At 41.5% G+C, this 19,946-nt stretch overlaps 1 protein-coding gene across 4 annotated transcripts in view; it reads right to left on the bottom strand.

Annotated features, from left to right (window-relative positions):
- Positions 1-19,946, bottom strand: part of GABRG1 (gamma-aminobutyric acid type A receptor subunit gamma1) — a 73,171-nt gene that overhangs the window by 9,159 nt on the left and 44,066 nt on the right. For 2 of the 4 annotated variants that reach the window (XM_039541830.1, XM_039541829.1), the window contains 6 exons: positions 18,639-18,694; positions 16,771-16,991; positions 14,024-14,106; positions 6,916-7,053; positions 6,448-6,600; positions 2,739-2,950 (listed from right to left, as the gene is read on the bottom strand). In XM_039541830.1, the coding sequence (XP_039397764.1) occupies positions 2,739-2,950; positions 6,448-6,600; positions 6,916-7,053; positions 14,024-14,106; positions 16,771-16,925 (741 nt within the window). In that variant the 5' untranslated portion in view covers positions 16,926-16,991; positions 18,639-18,694. The remainder of the gene's footprint in view (positions 1-2,738; positions 2,951-6,447; positions 6,601-6,915; positions 7,054-14,023; positions 14,107-16,770; positions 16,992-18,638; positions 18,695-19,946) is intronic. The other 2 variants (XM_039541827.1, XM_039541828.1) reach the window with 2 other exon arrangements.

Genomic DNA, 19,946 nt, shown 5'->3' with positions numbered 1-19,946 from the left:
AACATCAGGGTTTGTAACTATATGGCCTCTCTGTAATTAAATAGCTTGCTAGTTTAATTGTTCTATTTGGAATTAGAAATCTCACTGCATTTAAACAATGTCAGTGAGCAAAAACGATTTTTCATTAGACTGGTATATTTTATAACTAAATACATTAAATTGAAAATATTACTCTATTTTCAGATTAATCCCTTAGCAAATGTGAGCTCTCTGATATTTTTAGTTTACTATAAACATGTTTGAAGAAATCTGGATGAACAGATGTGTGCATTTCTCAGACCTTAAGAAACAAAGCACATTTATAAAGGAAAACACATAACTAAACAGTGTTCTAGATATTGTATCATTGGTTCTCATCTTAGATAAATCTCTAGCTACACATTCAGTAATTGATTCTATGTATGCCTCACCGATACTGTATATTTTATATTGCTTTAGGTGCTGTAAGTCTTGTACCATTTGGCAGAATATCACACAAATGCTCAGTTTATGAAAGAAAATTCTGTAGTCTGGGAATTCTATATTAATGCACTTCCATTACTTTAGTGGACGTTGTTCAGCCACTATTTCAAAAGAGATGTTTAGATATTTTGACTCTGATATTAGACATTTAATACTAATAAAAGATCATATGAAAAAATATATAAAATTAACCAACTCTCTTTCCCACAGGCTGGGAAAGAAGAGAGATTCTTATTATTTCTATTATTAAAATACATGAGATGCATTCAGCTCCACTGGTGATAAAGGCAGATTAGCTAAATTAAAGTGAAGGGCAGTTTCTCCTCCTCTCTCTGGCTTGGGTAGGCAGCACTCCCCCACAGCTCCCTTTCCTCCTTGGGACATTGAGAGCTTCCCCTCCTGCTTCAGTCTACCATGACCAGTAGACACATACTGAAGTGACCTCGCTGGAGCCATGCCCTAAAAATGAAGCTCAGACACACCATCACCAGCAGCCTCTATCTTTGTCACCCCCTCCCATCAATTAGGCTTAGGCTCCCCTTCCATCTGTGGAAAGGGAGCTGTGGGGGAGTGCTGCCTACCCAAGCCAGAGAGAGGAGGAGAAACTGCCCTTCACTTTAATTTAGCTAATCTGCCTTTATCACCAGTGGAGCTGAATGCATCTCATGTATTTTAATAATGTCCTCTGACCAGTTGGATTGAAGAGATTCCAAGCCTGCTGCTGCCATGGCTCCCTGATTGGGCAGGACTGCCCTAGAATCATGGGGCTGCAAAGGTGACTTAAAATTACATCCCCCCCCCACACAGACTCCATCCTAGACCTATCCCAAACATAGTTCAGACAGAATAGAGACCTGATCTCAACAGCAATGTTCACCTTTGCTACCTACAAACTTTTTCTTTGATCTGGTCATGAAAGGATGCTCTGTCATTCTCTGATTTTCTCAGGCTGGGGGGAAAAAGAAGGTGTTAGTCACCCATGCAGTGGTATTGCCACCAAGCTGTACCTTCTTATAATTCAAGCATTTGGCAGGGAGTTTTGCAGCAAGACAGTTTTGGGGCATTTTCCTGCCTCTTAGAGCTTCCTGCAGGGTTCCCAAAAAAAGTGGTGACCAAGCTTAAATTATTATGAAACAAAGCTATTTCAGTTTGTGTTTCAATGCATAAGATATTCAATGCCTTTATTTCAATGTTTTGTCAATATAAAGTTTAGTTTCAAGTATTTTTCCTATTTGCTAGTATTAGATTCTTTGGAAAATATACTGAACAGGTTTTATATATTAGAACACATGGTTCATTAAAATACACTAATATTTGTTCCTGAACTTCTGCTGTGTGGAGCTTCACGCTCAACAAATCTCAGACTTTAATACCAGGGTGTTGATTCAATTAAAAAAAATCCTTAAATGAGGCTATGGAATTTGCTTTTCAGGAAAGCAAGGAATAAAGAATTCTGGCTGAAGTTGGATATATGTTTTCTATGCAAGTGTCCAAAGACAGTAACGCCAGTCCAAGTGAAGCCTCATAACCTCAATCCACGAACATCATCTCTGCTGCTACAGTATTGTGCCCTGATCCTATGTCTGGATGTGTTAGCATGGACCCTACACACATACTGAATCTTCAGTGGGATTCATCACTCTGTGGGTTAGTGGGTATGCACTGGTGGATCCTGATGAATCATAGAGTATCAGGGTAGGAAGGGACCTAAGGAGGTCATCTAGTCCAACCCCCTGCTCAAGGCAGGACCAATCCCCAACTATTTTTTTTGCCCCGATCCCTAAATGGCCCCCTCAAGGATTGAATTCACAATCCTGGGTTTAGCAGGCCAATGCTCAAATCACTGAGCTATCCCTCCCCCCTAAGTATTGGGGCTTTGGGTTTCTCCTTTGAAGCCATGGAAAATGATGTCCAACTGCTTTTTGGCTTAATTTATATCCATTCGTGAGGAGGATGAGCCTAAATTCATGTTCATTTGTGCAATTATCAGGAAATGAATCCAAGGGTGAAAGGCTGTCATGTTAGCTACCTTTGACTGAGCCTCACAGTTTGCCAGATAGTCTCTTAAATGTTCCTTTTAGATTGCAAGCTTCTTGGGGCAGGGACCATCATTTGTTCTGTGTTTATGCAGAACCTAACCCAGTGGGTTCCTGGTCCATGACTAGGCTCCCAGGTGTTATGGTCATACAAATAACAAATACAAAAATAACTTTTTGTAAAAAATAAAATAAAGACATTACAGCTAAGCAGGCTTTTCCCAAATTGCTTAAACTTACAGCTGGCTTGTGTTTTGATGACTCTTCTTTCTCTTTGTTCCCTTTTTTGTTGCTGGTGAAGTAATGCAAGGTGCCATATTCCATCAAGGCAGCAAACACAAAAATGAAGCAAACTGAAACAAAAAGGTCCATTGCTGTCACATATGAAACCTTGGGGAGAGATTTCCTAGCAATTGTACTTAGTGTTGTCATAGTCAATACTGTAGTAATACCTGTTCAAAAACAGAAACAAAGGGAGGTATTTCAATAAGTGATCCTACAGACAGATTTAGTTGTGAAGCATTTAATTTATTCCCTTTAGTATCAAAGCAAACTGGCACAGCGCTCCCCAATGCTACAATCAAATCTGAGCAAACTGACTCTTCCACCTACGCAGAGCCTACTGAGTTTCATGAGGCTTCACATGAGCACAAATATATGTGCCAGCACAAGAGTCCGTTCCCATGGATCCAATGGCAGGACTGGAGCCATAGAGAGCTAGATTTTAGGCTCTATTCAAATCCTCTCTGTTCTCCGCACACACTGCAGAGTTAAATAAATTGTAAAGGTCTGAAATTTTCAACATTTTATACAGCGTAATGTTATTCAGACTTTACATATTTTAAAAATGTGAATAAGGAACAAATGTAAATATCTAAGGAAAAGGTGCACTACTTAACCATCGATTTTTCAAAAAAACCCAGAAGAAAGGGTTAACTGGGTGAAACGTAATGGCCCTTGATATACAGGAGGTCAAACTGGATGATCTAATGATCCCTTCTGGTCTTCAAGTCTATGAAAGTTCTAACTCATAGAAGAGATATTCCACCTAAGACTCACTGCACAGCCTTTGACATATGAACCAATCACACAGAAGAGCTGGTTTTAGTAACTATATATTCAGAATCCACACCAAATCACACTTCATTGATGTAATACAACAATTTTGTATTATATTTTCTGCTTCATGAGGATTAACTTTAGAATACAAGGGATACTCCAATTTCATATCAGCACACCTGACAATGCAGATAAGTATCTAGTGTGATTTTCAAAAATGCCTACCTCCCAGCAGGTTTTCTTTAAAAAAAAACAAGCTATTGGGTGCCTATGTGCATCTTTAGGCCTATATGCATCTTTAGGTGCCTTCAAAAATCTTAACCACTGTGCTTTGGAAAGGCACAATTTCCACCAAAGTTCTGCCATACATGTAGGTAGGATGAGCAGTCAGCTCCATCCATTAGCAAGTCCCCATCTTCAATGCACCATGCCCACTGCAGCAGCCAGTGGGGAAGGGATGGGCATGGCCCTGTATCCTCCCCACTACTCTATTTTCAGAGTCCTGTTCCATAGGGGAAGAGGTAGCAGTTGAAAACATTCCCAATGTTCCTCACAATGAAAGCAGTACAGACACTGCTATTGTGAAGCTATGGAATGGCTACTCAGAAGTGGAAATGGGGTGGGGAGAAAAGGTGTCTGGATTGATCTTCTATCTCCATGGATGCAACAGAGTTTCCTCAAAGTCCAGCTCTTTAATGATAGAAATAAACATTTGTCAAACAGAGTTAAAATGTGGTTAAACTCAGAAGAGTGACTCTAAAAAAAACAGCATGGTGGGGTATTCTGGTTTTATGTTTCCCTCCCACAATGATTTCATATCAAATTAGCTCCATTTACAAGTAAAATCTCTGACCACCACCACCACCACAGCACTCCATCTGCCAGTCAGTAAAATCATCCTAGGATCTGACAGTCAACCAGGGTTCTTTACTGCTTACACATCAGTCAACAGTAACTAACCCAACTGGCGTGAGTTATAGGTGCAGTACTATAAACCTCTATAACATACCTGAAACACATTTTAGTTGGAACAGGGTTACTGTTGCTGATATGAGAGCCAGAAGAAAAAATAGCTTGATTGTCATATCCTAGGGTAAGTTTTCAGGGCTGGAAGTTTGGAAGAAACAACTTGTAAAGTGAACAAATTGAATATGAAGTTGGCAAGAGACAATGAATCGGGAACATAGGATGCCATATTTACATTCTCTTTTCAGACTGTACCCACACTCAGATTTAAATACTATACTTTAGGAGGTAATTTATATAGATTCTAAATATCATGAGACATGTCAGATTATTAGGTTTTAAACTCTATTCACTAAAATTTTATGTAACTTTTTGTTAATTAAATAGCATAGAACTAAGTTAACAAATTCATTACTTTTTAAAAAAATCTAGATCTTCCTGTGTTCTTCCTGTACATTAATGCTGTCCAGGGCCGCCCAGAAGATTCCGGGGGCCCGGGGTCTTCGGCTGTGGGGGGCCCTTCACTTCCGGGACCCGCCGCCGAAGTGCCCCGAAGACCCGCGGCGGGGACCCCCCGCCGCCGAATTACCGCCGAAGCGGGACCCGCCGCCGAAGTGTAGCCCGGTCTTCGGCGGTAATTCTGCGGCGGGGGCCCCGCCGCTGGTCTTTGGGGCACTGGCGCGGGTCCCGAAGGAAGGGCCCCCCGCCGCCGAATTACCGCCGAAGACCGAGCTGAACTTCGGCGGCGGGTCCCGCTCTGTCTTCGGCGGTAATTCGCCAGCGGGGGGTCCTTCCGCCCCGGAGCGGAAGGACCCCCCGCCGGCGAAGACCGGGAGCGAAGAAGCTCCTGCGCCCGGCCCCGCAAGAGTTTTCCGGCGCCCCCAGAGCGAGTGAAGGTGAAGGACCCCGCTCCAGGGGCCCCGAAAAACTCTCGTGGGGGCCCCTGTGGGGCTCGGGGCCTGGAGCAAATTGCCCCTCTTGCACCCCCCTCTGGGCAGCCCTGATGCTGTCAGTAAATTCCTGTTACTCATACTCCAGTATGTAAATAGTAGTATATTGAACAATGATATCTTTGTAACCAAATTTGCAAGTGTTCTCCTACAGACTGAAAGTGTTTATTCTGATAAACCAGTACTTTTGAAGAGATCATAAATAACTGCAACATGTTAACAAGAATAAATATGGTTTCTTTAGTACCACTAAAATTAGAAGCTGTTTTAGCTACTACTATTCTTAAACTGATTTAATTAAATGAGCTGGGATGAGTGCCTTAACCAAATGTTAAAAGAGAACCAGTATTGAAAGGGCTATATATTTAGACTGATAGGCTGCTATGCTCCATGGCATGGAGCACAGGAAAACCATGGATATAACAGAAATGGGGCTTAATTCTGCTCTCACACAGGTTTAGCTCCATCATTAATTTCAGTTGAGTTACTCCCAATTTTTCCAGGTGTGAGAGGAGAATCAGGCACATGTAGACAGGAACAACTGTTATGTTTAAGGATCCTTCCCCTTCTGCATACAGAAACGGGTGACTTGCTCACTGAGAAAGGAGCCAGAGAACAGAAAACTTGTGGTCCCAAACCAATAAAGACACAGACATGTTAAACACTGGGATTAGTTAATCTTCCTGGATTAATTTCCCCTGTGTTCTGCAACTCTCACTGCAGCAAAATCATGCCTCTCAGCTTAATCATTGACCATGCTGCCATCATACTGGATGATGAGAAGAGCATATATAGAAAACTCCTCTATGTGCACAGCTGCAGATCCATGGGGTTTGGATCAGGATTCTCTGAGGATTTTCAGCCTCTGCTGTGGTATCCCCTGGTGCAAGCCCAGAATCATAATTTTAAAGTCATGGATATTTTTGATTAGTTTCTTTCTCTCTGAAGATTTTTATGATGGGGAACATACATACCTAATGATGTCCTTGCAGGCACAGCGTCTTTATTAATCCAAAATGAGACCCATGAAAGAACAACTGTTAGTATACAAGGAATGTATGTCTGAATAGTAAAGTATCCCATGCGTCTGCTCAGATCAAAGAAGATTGTCATGATAATATAGTCCCCTACAAGGAAAAAGCCCACAATTCTAATTAGACATTGCAAGTGGTTTTCTATCCCATAATTTTTGGTATTCTTGTTCCAAATACATACCATGTTGTAAAATTTACAGTGGGAAACATAATGTACTTTCCTTTTAAACAAAGCTGCCAAAGGACTTTTATCCATTAAAACAGGTCAACTGCAATTCTGTTTTGCCCTAGACATTAGCAGCACACATAACAACTAAATGGTTCCTTGCACAATTTAGGCAAATAATGAAAGTGCATAGGCTGCTAATCCTTTAAATGCATGCAAGAAAACATCGGATTTTTCCTTACCAGACAGAGTATGAGAAATTTCAGTTGTATTTCGTAACCCTACAAATGCAAATTGGTATAATCTCCAGTATTTGGGATCTGCGACTTCAACAGAGGTTTTCTTCCATTTATATTCAATTTCATTTCTGGGGTATCCATCTAGAACAAAGTAGAGTAAACCAAGTATTCATTCACAGTGTATAGCAAAGAATGCTTTCACTTGTGATTTCTGAAATTAGATACAACCCAAATAAGTGGGTCAGAAAACAACTGCTCCATAACATACCTGATAAACTATTAAGCTTTAGCCTGCAAATGTCTCAGTTTTAAGTGTGGCTAAATGTACTACCAACAAAAATGATAGAGAATACAGACATTTAAGGAAAATGTATATCTCAAATTAATAATGCAATATTTAAATATGAAAAAATTAGCTTGTAGTGATTCTGTTTCTTTAGACTAATAGTTTAATGTAATACAACAGAGGGGGCATAATTTGAGAAGCATATTTAAAGCTTAAATGTGGTAGCTACTTTTATTTATTTCATACTTAATTTGTTTTAAAAGGTATAAATGCTTTTGGAAACTTATTTCCCTTTCCATGCTGAATATTTGGTGACTGATTCAGAACTGCGTTAATCCAGTTTTAGGTGCATTAGGAGAATACAATATTTCAGAAGGCAGAGGTTATGTCTACACTATAAATGCTACAGTGGCACAGCTGCAGCTGCGTAGGTATTTGCTACAACAACAGAAGGGTTTTTCCACTTCTGTAATAAATCTACCCATCCTCCCTCAGGTGGCAGTAGTTAGGTCCACAAAAGTTTAGGTCACCTTAACTACATCTCTCAGGGGTGTGACTTTTTCATACCCCTGAGCAGCATAGCTAGGTCAACCTAAGTTTTAGATGTAGACCAGACCTGAGCTGTGAAATCATGTTTAATTGAAGTATTTAAGAAGAAAACATTAAGCAATAATATTCATTTAAGAAGATTCACTGTAGTTACATTCATCTCCTATTATACTGTACATTAAGGAATAAATTGTTTAGATGTGTTCAGTGTTTTATTTTACCAGTGGTAGCACAATGTCCTTGGGAACAAATTAATTTTACATGCAAAATACTAAAGAGGATAATCCTGTAAATTAGTCATTCTTTTACTCATATATACTAGTCCCACTGAAAGCAATATGTGAATGTGTAAGATATCATTCCTCTGGAGTTAGAGGCCTCTAGCTGGCTGGCTGATTTGCTCCACCTGCTGCACCTAATAACATACTGGAACTTACTTCTCTGATCCTTATAAAAGAAAGCAGCAGGAAATGGAGAAGTGGGACTGCAGCACACACCAAAAAGCTGAGCGGCTGGGGCAGTGCTCCCAACAGACTGCTACTAGAGCTACTGTGGAGAGAAATTGCTCCAAATGGACAGAAGGGAGGGTCTGAGGCAAGACCAAGAAAATTTTAGTTACTGGGGTTACTGGCATGAAGGGACTGCTCAGCCTGCACAGACTTTTGAGGGAAGAGTCTGCAAGGTTTTGCTTTTGTTTTCTAAGAAGGCTTAGATAAAATGACTAACCATGCTAGAAACTGCTTCCCAGGATTCCCTGAGAGAGCTCAGACAGAATTAACCTAGGAGTGAGTGACTCATCAAGAGCAATGCTGGTAGGAGGAGGGTGCTTTAAGATAGGCCCCAATCTGTTTGCAAGTGATGCCCAAACAGGGGCCTGACCTGAACCCCTTCCATCAAGAAAGGATATGGAAAAGATACTCCAAATAATGGTGAATCAACAGCATGCAGAGAACTAAAGGAAATTCTAGACGGCACTTCTGCCACCCAACAATGCCTGCAGGAAGCCCAGCTGGCAGAGCATGAGCGGAACAGAGAGTTCGAAGTTGAAATGGCCTGGCTGCTCTCACAGTGGCTGCTGGTAGATGGGAACAGCCCCAGAGGGGTGGCCTACACCAGGGCTTCACCAAGTCTCACCTTGATGAGCAGCAGTGATAACTCGGAGACTTACCTTAACTGCCTTCAAGTGCATTGCCCCTATAGCAGGCTGAAAGAGGAGATCCTTGGTGGCCCATCTGGCCCTGTACCTCACCAGAGAGGCCCAAGCAGCTTATTGGGCCCTGAGTGTGAACAAGGCACAATCCTATCTGATACTAAAGGCAGTGTTATGGGCTGCCTCTGTCTTTCTCCAGAGGCTTATCAAAAAAAAATTCAGCCAGAGCCATTCCTCAAGGGAGCATGACCCTAGGCAAGTAGTTCCACAGCTTTAGGACTCTGCTACCTCATGGCTAACCCCAGAGACCAAGACTGTGGCAGAGCTTATGGACAATACTGTCCTACAACAAACCTGAACATTCACCCTATAGTGTTCAAAGCTGAGTTTGAGTTTTACCCGACATCCATTCAGAAGTCACTAGAGACAACTGAGAAGTTTTTGGAAGCCAAATTGCCTAGGAGTAGGAAATCCAGTCTCCCTGAGGGCTGGCCATACTTAGGACAGTGTCAAGGGACAATAACCTGCCAAACCAGCAAGGGTCATAGTATTGGTCCACCCTGAGCAAATGAAAATTTACCCTCATCACAGGAACATCAGGAACAGAGGCTCCAAAGTCCCAGACTTTCAAGGGACCACCACCACCACCCTCCCATGCAGGGCCAGCGGTATGTTATCATTATGGACAACTTGGGTAGAGCCAACGGGAATGCCTTGTGATGGAATATGACTATTTAGGATGCTTCTTTGGCCAAGCAAGTGAGAATCCAAATCAACCATTAGGACTGACCCGAAGGCTTTTCATGGTCCCTATAAAAATAGGGACAAACAGAGTGGAGGGATTGACAGACTTGGGGTGTGGACAAAATCTACTTCAAAGGGACTTAGTCTCACCCAAAGCCCTGGATCCAGAGTGGTCCATCTGAATTTCCTGCATTCATGAAGAAATCTGTACATACCCAATGGCCTCAGTTGTTTTGCAGTTAGCAGATCAGGTAGAGCACTTCCAGGTAGAGTGTTGATCACCTACCCTGGACAGTGATCCTGGGATGTGACTGGAAATGTCTTCTGACTCTCCTGGAAGGAGAGTCAGTTCTCTCCAATCCAGACCCCCTACCTCAAGAAAAGACCCCTTCTGAAGATGCTAGGACCTATTGCCCATTGTTCAATTCAATCTTTTTGGAAGTCTCATGAAGGTCCCAGAGCTCACAAAGACATTCAAGGAAGTCTCAGGATCAAGCACAAGCCTAAGCTTGTCCTGGAGTTGACTCCATGGAGCATGGAGAAGGACCTTCCCAAAGGGTAAACTCTCTAAAGGGAACATCCCAACAGTCTATACGTTATCATTTATCCATGGACACTGCAGATCCCGTTCCCATCTTAGACTACAGTGTCTTGAGTGACACCTTTTGATGTTGTGGCAGCTCAGCATGATGACCAAACACTACAGGAAGCTTTCAGACAAATTACTGCTGCCAACAGGATGGTTACTTTTGAGCAGTTTCCCTGCTTTGAATTATGGGATGAGATTCTGAACTGAGTAGAGAGACACCCATAAACTAAAGAACCCAGAGATCCACTCCTAGTCCACAAATCTGCCAAGCAGGAGTTCCTATGGCTAGTGCATACTCTTCCCATGGTTGGACATCTGGGTAAGGTGAAAACCCAAGAAAGATTGTTGGCTCAATTCTTTTGACTGAAGATATGTAGAGAGGTAGCAGATTTCTGCTTGCTATGCCCTGATTACCAAAAGGATCCCCAAAGGGTCAGGGCCAAGCCACTCTCATCCACCTACCCTCATCACAACCTACTATGAGCAGGTAGGGATTGATATAATAGGCCCGCTATAAAAGAGTGATTGATGTCACAAGTTCATTTTGGTTCTTGTGGACTATATCAACCAATATGCAGAGGCAATTCCCTTATGAAACACCTTTGCTTCCACCCCAGAGCGAGAGTTACTCCAACTGTTCTCCTAAGTTGGCCTTCCATTGGAAGTAGTCATTGATCAAGGGACAAGTTTGGGCACTGCTGAAAGTGTGACCACTCCAGTAGTTTATATTCCTCAGGCTGATGGTCTGGTGGAGGGGTTCAATAAGGTCCTTAAGAATATGTTAAAAAAGCCTGTGGGCACAGAGGCCAAACACTGGTACCAACTGCTCCCCTATTTGTTGTTTGCAATACAAGAAGTACCACAAGCCTCCATGGGCTTCTTTCCTTTTGAGATTCTTTAAGGGAGACAGCCTCAAGGAATGTTAGACTTAGTTAGGGAGTCTTGGGAAGCTCAACCTACCAATGTCCTCCGATATGTCAGTCAAATGAGGGAAAGATAAGATCTTGTGTGCCTCTTTGCCTGAAATAACCTCTTTCAGCCCCAACAGATCCAGATGCAGCAATATAATAAAGGGGCTAGAGCAAAGGAATTCCAACTGGGATACCAAGTGCTCCTACTCTTTGCCAGCTTGGAAAACAGGCTCTTGGCCAAAAGGCAGGACCAATATGAAGTACCATCAAGTGGGACCAGCAGATTATGAAATTTACAGCTCAGACCAGCAAAAACAAGGCAGATTTATTATGTAAACCTGTTAAAATCCTAGAAGGTACAGGAAAGCCTTGTCATCCACCTGGAGGAGGGAGAAGAGGATCTGGTGCCTCAGCTTCCTAAGCCAGCCAAAATTGGGATAGAGGAGGCATCACTTGGGAAGGGACTCTCTAATGGGCAGAGAAGGCAAATAAACAACCCCCTGAGATCTTAAAAAGAAGTGTTCTCCCTATTACTGGGACAAACCTCCATGGTGCCTCACTACATCCACATATGGTTGGGGCCAACCCCATTCAGAAGTCATATCAAATCCCAGAAGGTGAAAAACCCATTCATTCAGAAAAACCCATTCATTCAGAAAGTACAGGAATTGTTAAGATTGGGAGTCATCAAGGACTCCTGGAACTCCTGGTGTACTTTGGTAGTTTTAGTACTAAAGCTGGATGAGGCCATCCGATTTTGTGTAGATTTCCATCTTATAAATGCCATTTCTGAATTTGATGCCTAGCCGATGCCCTGAGTCAATGATCTGCTAATTGTCTCAGTCAAGCTTGCTTTATAACAACATTAGATCTAACAAAAGGGCTATTGGCAAATTCCCCTTGCTCTTGATTCCCAAGAAAAACAACAAACAACTTTTTCTAACCCAGTGGGCCTATTCCAATTTACCATGCCCTTTAGGTTGCATGAGGCCCCATCCACCTGTCATAAGCTGATGGATCAGGTTTTATGGCTCCACCATCACTATGCCACGGCTTGCCTAGATGAGAGGGTGGTATACAGTTGGGACTGGCCCACTCCGCTTCAGAACCTAGCAGTTGTCCTTCAAGCCCTACAGGAAGCCCATTTAACAGCAAACCCAAAGAACTGCAAAGTGGAAAAGGAAAAAAAAATTTTTTCCTATCCAGTAGGGGAACCATAAGGTATGATTCCTCATTGACAAAGTTGAGGCCCTAGCAAATATCCCCAAACAAAGAACAAAAAAGCAGGTCTGGGCCTTCCTAGACCTAACAGAGTACTATAGAAGATTTGTGCTCGACTTTGCCCTGTTAACTGCACCTCTTACCAAGCTGGTTTAAAAAAAATAATCAGCCCCTGGACAAGTCACATGGTCGCCTCAGCGTGATCAAGCATTTTGGAAAATTAGGCAGATTCTCTGCCACAAGCCAGTGTACCTTAGCCTTGATTTCACTCGAGAATGAATCCTACAAACAGATGCGTTGCATTACACCACAGGTGCAGTGCTACCCCAAAACTTCCATGCACAACAGCACACTATCCTTTACATAAGTAGAAAACTCTTAGCTCAGGAAACCCAGTACTCTGTCCTTTGAGAAGGAATGCCTGGCCACTAGGCTTTAAAGGCACTGAGATACTATCTGTTTGGAACACCCTTTGTCTTGGTCACTGACCATGTGGCACTAAGATGGCTCCAAATCATGAAGGACTCAAATGCCCATGTGACAAGTTGGTACTTAGACTTTCAACCCTTTCAATTTATAATAGAGCATTGGCCTAGGAAGGACCACTGGAATACAGGTTTGCTTTCAAGAACTAAAGAACACAGCAGGCCCTGTGGTAAGTGCCATGACAGGCCCACTCAAGACAGGTGGGTATGTGAAGGTATCAGGGATAGTATTGCTCTGGGGTCGGAGGCCTGCAGCTGGCTGATTAGCCCCACTCACTGCATCTGAGAAAGGACTGGAACTTAAGTTGGCTGACCCTTATAAAAGAAGGCAGCAGGAAATAGAGGCAGGGATTGCAATACCCTCCAGAAAGCTGAGAGGCCAGGGACAGTGCTTCCAATGAGCTGCTATTGGAGCTACTGAAGAGATGATTTGCTCCAAACGGGCAGATGGGATACTATGTGGAGTTATTTATGGCTGAGGCTCTGAGATAAGAGCAAGGAAACTTTGGTCACTGGAGTTACCAGTGTGAAGGAAGGGACCCCTCAGCCTGCACAGACATTTGAGGGAAGAGTCTGCAAGGTTTTGCTTTTGTTTGTTAATTAAGCTTAGATCAAACGACTAACCCTGCTGGAAACAGCTTCCATGAATTCCTTGAGAGTTTAGTTAGAATTAACCCAGGAAGTGAGTGACTCAGCAAGAGTCAAGTCTGGTCTGGTAGGAGGAGGGCACTGTAAAATAGGCCTTAATCCTTTTACACAGTAGGCCCAGTTGTGGTGATTAAGTGTTACTTTGTTGTGACCTGATCCTGTAACTTTATGCTGTTAAATATACTACATATAGTCACTTAAATGCAGGTAAATTTTGCAGATTATATACATTTCTTCCTCTCCTAAGATCAGATCCAAAGCCCCCTGAAGTCAATGAGCAGATGGCTGTTTGCATCAGGTCCCTAATTGGTAGGATTATTTTTAACCTTTTACGCTTCATTTCACTGCAACTTTAACATCATTCTTTCAATTCAAAAGAAGACTAAGCAAACTATAAACAGCTAATTTTTTGGCTGTTCTGCAATAATTTAATGTGCAATCACTGACCTGCTGCTTTGCAGCCTATCAATCAACAGTGTCTGAATTTAAATAATAGAAAATAAAATTATGAAGTATTTTACCACCTACAGCTTGAAAACTCCAGAGGACAGGAATGCTCATCCATAGGAAAGTTATGAAGCTGAAGATAACATTCAGCATTAATTGTCAACCTAATTAGAAGAAAAAGTTTTATGAGTGAGGTTATGTTCAAGCACCTAGATAGACTCTTTGGGCTACATATTAGAGTACATGCAAGTCATTTTGGCCAATGAATGTGTATTAGGGATAGGCAACTGGCCGTGTACAAAAAGTATTTAGTATCATTTCTAAAGAATGGTATCCATCACCAAATACTACTTGAAGACCCGGTGTCTGTCTGGTCATGCTAGTTTGCATGACCAGTTATGCTACCACAAGGTATATCAAGTATGCCGTTCTATTTTTGTATCCTTTCAGATCTTCACTAGCACAAGCTGATTAAAATGGGAGGAGCAGTTCTCCCCTCACTAACCAAAGAGCAGGGGGATTTGTAGAAAAGTGCCACTTACCCAAGACTGGGAGAGCTCTCCACCAGCATTAGCAGAGGCGCCGGAGCTGTGCTCCCTCCACTGCACCCCCTGGAAGTCTTAAACCACATGTCCTTTATGTGAAAGCCATTGATAGATGGCTATATGTTAGACCACCTAATAACCTACTCTAATGGCTTATCTTAAAGTGAAATTTGGAATCATTATGACTGATGACTAGTGGAATTGAGTACATAGGGCCCCATCCTGCAGATCTTACTCATTTAGGTACTTTCAATGAAGCTAGTGGTACTAATATGAGTAGCAGGATCAGGCTCTTAAAGAGAAGATGCCCATGGGTAACATTTTCAAGAAGATAAATGCCCTAAATCACTCCAGAAAATAGGACTTAGGCTGCTGAGTCATTTAGGAGCTTTTGAAATTATAGCTTACATCTACACAGAAAACTTTCAAAGGCACAAGTTAGGTCCCCAGCTCCCATCAACTTCCAATTGGAATTAGACACCTAACTGCTATTTGTGCAAATAAATCTCCCCTTCTTTTTGTTAGGGGTCAGCTAAACTGATTTCTGAGAATAATACCATGCTTAAATATCCCTGTGTGGTTGGAGGGGGGCCAGGGGAGAAGCTGACAAGCAAAATAGCACTATGAAGTAAGTTGCTATTTTATATACACACTTCTCTGGGGCCTTTCTGGAAATCTGACCTGACCAGTTGAGACAGACGGATAGACTTTAGGATGCAAGAAGGAAAGGACTTCTACCATGCTGTAGAAAACATACTATATTTCAATTTGAAAGTTGTGTGTCCACTGGGTCATGCATTTGTTTGTTTTTATAAGTAGCCAACTACAGCTCATGCATTTATTCCCCATGTTTTCTTTTCTGTGATTTGCTGGTTTTGGATAATTAATCAATAAAATCATATTTTACTTAAGACAAAACAAATTAGGTTTCGGATCACAGATGGGTGTCTTGAAGAGATCAGCTGAACAACCTCAGGAAAATCAGCCTGCCTATGAAGTTGAGGGTGAAGAAGTGCCAATCCTGCTCCACAAAGTGCCAAAAGGGAAGTGGTGAAGGCCATGAGGGGTAATTGTAGCCAAATGGCCTGATGTGTTGTCAGATCCTGTTGTGGCTCCTTCATTTGCTATCATATGAACTTTGTTTTTCTCCATTTACTTCCACTTTAGGCCAAATTCGGGCCATCTCTTTCCCTGATACAAATGTGTGCATTGGACAGCACTGGGTTTTGCTGAAGGTCGATTACACTTCCTGTCTCATACACTAGCTTGGTGACATCACTCTCGTCCACTGCTCTTGGAGAGCTTACATGAATGCTCTTCCCTAGGCCTTCTAAAAGAATGTTAACCAGAAACAGCAGCAACAAACCTGGAACTGCAATTGGACAGGCAGCAAGCTGGCTGGAAGACAGTAGAAGATATGGGTATGAGCAGGTTTGGTGGTGGTGCTCCAAAAAGTTAACAAACGTTTTAAACATTAGCAGATGAGAATAAAACTCTATACAGGAAATTCTACCAAAGAGGATATACTTCTTAAAGAGGGCTATATCAGAAGGATCTATCAGAAAACTGCACTCTTCAAAATAAGATATTTTAAAAAATAAAGTTCACAGTGTCCCTTTAAACCATGTTAGATTATTTTTCCTTCTAAAGGATTATTACTGGCAAACAACTGTTTCCCATGATGGGCACTCCTACCCCACATATATATAAGTATTTATGACTAATATTTTAACTGAGTGCTTTGTATTATTCAAACATAATTTTGTGCAAAATAGCTACAGAGGACAGTTAAGAGTTCAATTCAGTCCAGTAGGTCTGCTGTCCAGTGTACAGCTGGAGTGGTGACATTTCAAGAGTTAAGCACAAATTATGGTATTGGCTTATCGCATTACATTAATCTTATTTATCTTTACTGTCTTCTTGTATCTAAATAAAAACAAATCTACCCCCTGCCCTGATTTAATTTCTTGTTGAGCAGTACATTACAACAGCATATATTTTATGTTCCTCTTGACTAAGTCACAACTAATTCCTCTCCACATTTGTTTCTGAGCCTCTGAACTTTGGAAGCAAAAGGGACCTGGAAGTTACTTTTTACCATAATTCTTTCCAAGTCCCATTCACAATATTTTGTTTATTAATGATAATGCATTTATTTCTGTCATTTGCAATTGTTTTTAAAGTTGTAAAATTAATAGGTTTAATTGTAATGGATTGCAGAATATAACAATGAGTGAAAATATTAATGAAGAACTCCGTTACATCCAGTTAATGAGCCCTTACCTCAGAGTATATAATACTCGTCCATCACTCCAGATTCGAAGCAAACGATTTGGAGTTGTGATCCAATGAGCATCAGATTTTCTTGAGTTCCGGAAGAAAGTGTCTGGAATCCAAATTTTTCCAACCATATTGCTATTAAGCATAAGCACTTTCATTGAGCTGTTAAACTTTAGGCGACTATCATACCAAGTCTGGGCAAAAATTATATCTATGGTGTATTCCTAGAAAAAGAGAAACAACCATATAGTTTTTTTATAATTAAATACACACACACCCAAAGCCTATATGCCAAAATATTTTTTTTAAAGTTAAACTTAAGGTCAGCGCCTTCATTCTGCTATGGACTCCTTTGCAGCACTTGAGGAGTGCACGGCACTTCTAGCCTCTGATTTAAAAGGAGTAACTGAGGAATGGGGAACATGACTAAATCAGTTGCCAGAACAGCCAAATGGGACCATAAGTACCTAGATGTGAGATAGAGCAGCCCCAAGGCTCACAATGCAGACAGAACTACTCTTTCACCAAGCATAACTTGGTTAGACATGCGTCTGATGAAGTGGGTATTCACTTATGAAAACTTATGCTCCAATACATCTGTTAGTCTATAAGGTGCCACAACAATCTCTGTTGCTTTTTACAGATCCAGACTAACATGGCTACCCCTATGATACTTGGTTAGACCAGAGTTTCTAGGCCTGGTTGTTTTTAGTTTTTGGGGTTTTTTTAATTATCTTGAACATTTTGTGAAAAGTTTTCCCATGGGTAAAATGTGGTCATTTTTCAACATTTCCATGTATGTCTCATGACAAAAATTATGGAATTTGTCTACCAGTAAAGTTAAACACAGTTCAAAAAATTCATGAACACGCAGCAAGGGAAACCTCACCATTTGCCATGTAAATTTTGATCATGAACACTCTCTGAATAAGGACCAGAAGTCCATAGTAGGAAGGAACCCTTGTTAAAGAAAACCACATATCTGTTTCAGGCTGTAGGTAACATCTTATCTTGATGGAAAGTAATTTCCTTAGTAGATATTTTATGTCTAGAACAGAAGAATGGTAATAAAAACACCAGGATTCTCATTAGACAATTCACTCTGCATCTTCATATGACAATAGTAACTGTACAGTGTGGGAGGGGAGAAATTTTACAGCTCTGTTAGACTTGTTTATATTAGGGTTGGAAGGGACCTCAGGAGATCATCTAGTCCAACCTCCTGCTCAAAGCAGGATCAACCCCCAGACAGATTTTTTCCCAGATCCCTATGTGGCCCCTCAAGGATTGAACTCCCAACTGTGGGTTTAGCAGGCCAATGCTCAAACCACTGAGCTATCCCTCCCCCAGAAATCCTTCAGGGCTGCTCTGCACTTAAGACAAAAGAGCAACTTGACACCATTTCCCCTGAGGAGAGTTTGGTTACTGTGACAGGGCCATATTAGGCCCTTGAGCCCCATGGGGAAGGGAACATCCATGCATGGAAGTGTCTGCAACAGTGTTTCTTTCCCCACAGAGACCTTGCACAGCTTTCAGTGCATCAAAAGTCTGTTCTGGGGAACAAGAAGACTTGGAAGACCAGGGTAGACATGTATCTTTCCACACAGCTCTCTATCCTTGTCCCAGGGACAGCTGTAGCCACAGGGAGTGTGACCGGGGGGGCTGACCCTGTGTAGGGGCACAGGGTCTTCATGCAGCTGGCTTTGGTCTCTTGTAGAGGTGCTAGTTTTGACAGGGGAGGGGTGGGGGGAAATCACCACAGCTTTGACTTGGAGGGGCAATCTGCCCTATTATATAATATACATTGTCTTGCATAGAATTCAATGCCATGAAAAAGGAAGGCATTATCAATTACAGTGGACTTCACTTACGTGTAGTGCTCAATTATTTGACCTGGGCCACTCAAATACAGCCTCGAAATGTTGGTCTGTCCAGAAAACAAGATACAGCGTCGGTCATATAAAAGTAAAACTGACTGCAGAGGGATTAATGTCTTTGTTTTCTAAGAAATTAATATACCCAAAATATGTTCAGTTCAATGTGTTTTCAGCAGCATAAAAATCATCCAGAATTTAGGAAGGAATGAAGGAAGAAGGAAACTATACTTGCTAAATAAAAACCTTGGGCCAGATCTTCAGTGGGTGTAAACTAGCCATAGTTTCACTGAAGTCAATAGAGCCATTGCCAATTGACACCAGCTGGAGATCTGGCCTCTCCTAGATCTAATAACAAAGCATAAGATCAATAAGAGATGCTGCTGATTCACTGCCTCAGGAAAATCACTGTCTTAGTTTTAATTTCTCCCTCTGCAAAATGGGGATACTAATACTTGTGTCCCAGAAGGTTGTTAAGATTAAATTTTGTGTTTGTGAAACACTCAGAGACAAAAGCAATGAGCGTCATAGAAAAGACCACAAGGAAATGAATGATTCAGTGTTTAGTGCAGGTTTTGGATGGGGTACAGTAAATACGGCAGGGACCACTAATTGAATGATGATGATGAAAATATGGAGCAGCTGTCTCATTCCCTGAGCACTGTCCATCCTGTGCATTGAATGAAGCAGGGGGACATGTGGAAAAATAGTATGTGATCATGTAATTAAAGATTGTATCAGAATGCATGTACACAAGGGAATAGCATTAATGTTCCATGGGCAATCTTAATTCTGGCACTTCCTAATTTTCAAATGTTGCTTTTGCAACCTAGGGTGGAGGAAAAAGACACATGATTGAATCATGATGTTTGGCACATATTGCTAACCCTACTCTTCAACTGCTGGATGTTTGCTTTGTTTAGCTGACTATATATATATAAAAAAAAGGTCACATTTCATTGATGGAAGAACTAGGGTTTGAAGGTCTTTTTGATTAAGTATGTTGTGGCAGATATGGCAATTTTCTAAAAAAAAACAAAAAACAACTTACTGAGTTAAATGTAAGATCTTTGGAGTCCATTGTACTATAAGCAACGGTTATATATTACTGTGGACTGGGATTGTATGTAACCTCTCTGGGGTAAAGATGGTATGCAAACAGTTGGAAGTGATATGAACTTCAAAAGACTGTGTTGAACAATGGCCCATACAAGAATGGATTTCTGAGCTAAGGCTGTTGTAACCACAGAAAAACTCCTTTGTGGAGTTTTCAGGAATGACTCTGACATGAGCTCTTGTTGGAGT

The sequence above is a fragment of the Mauremys reevesii genome, linkage group 5, assembly GCF_016161935.1.
Source record: "Mauremys reevesii isolate NIE-2019 linkage group 5, ASM1616193v1, whole genome shotgun sequence".
NCBI lineage: Eukaryota > Metazoa > Chordata > Testudines > Geoemydidae > Mauremys > Mauremys reevesii.
This window is presented reverse-complemented; position numbering and strand designations above follow the sequence as displayed.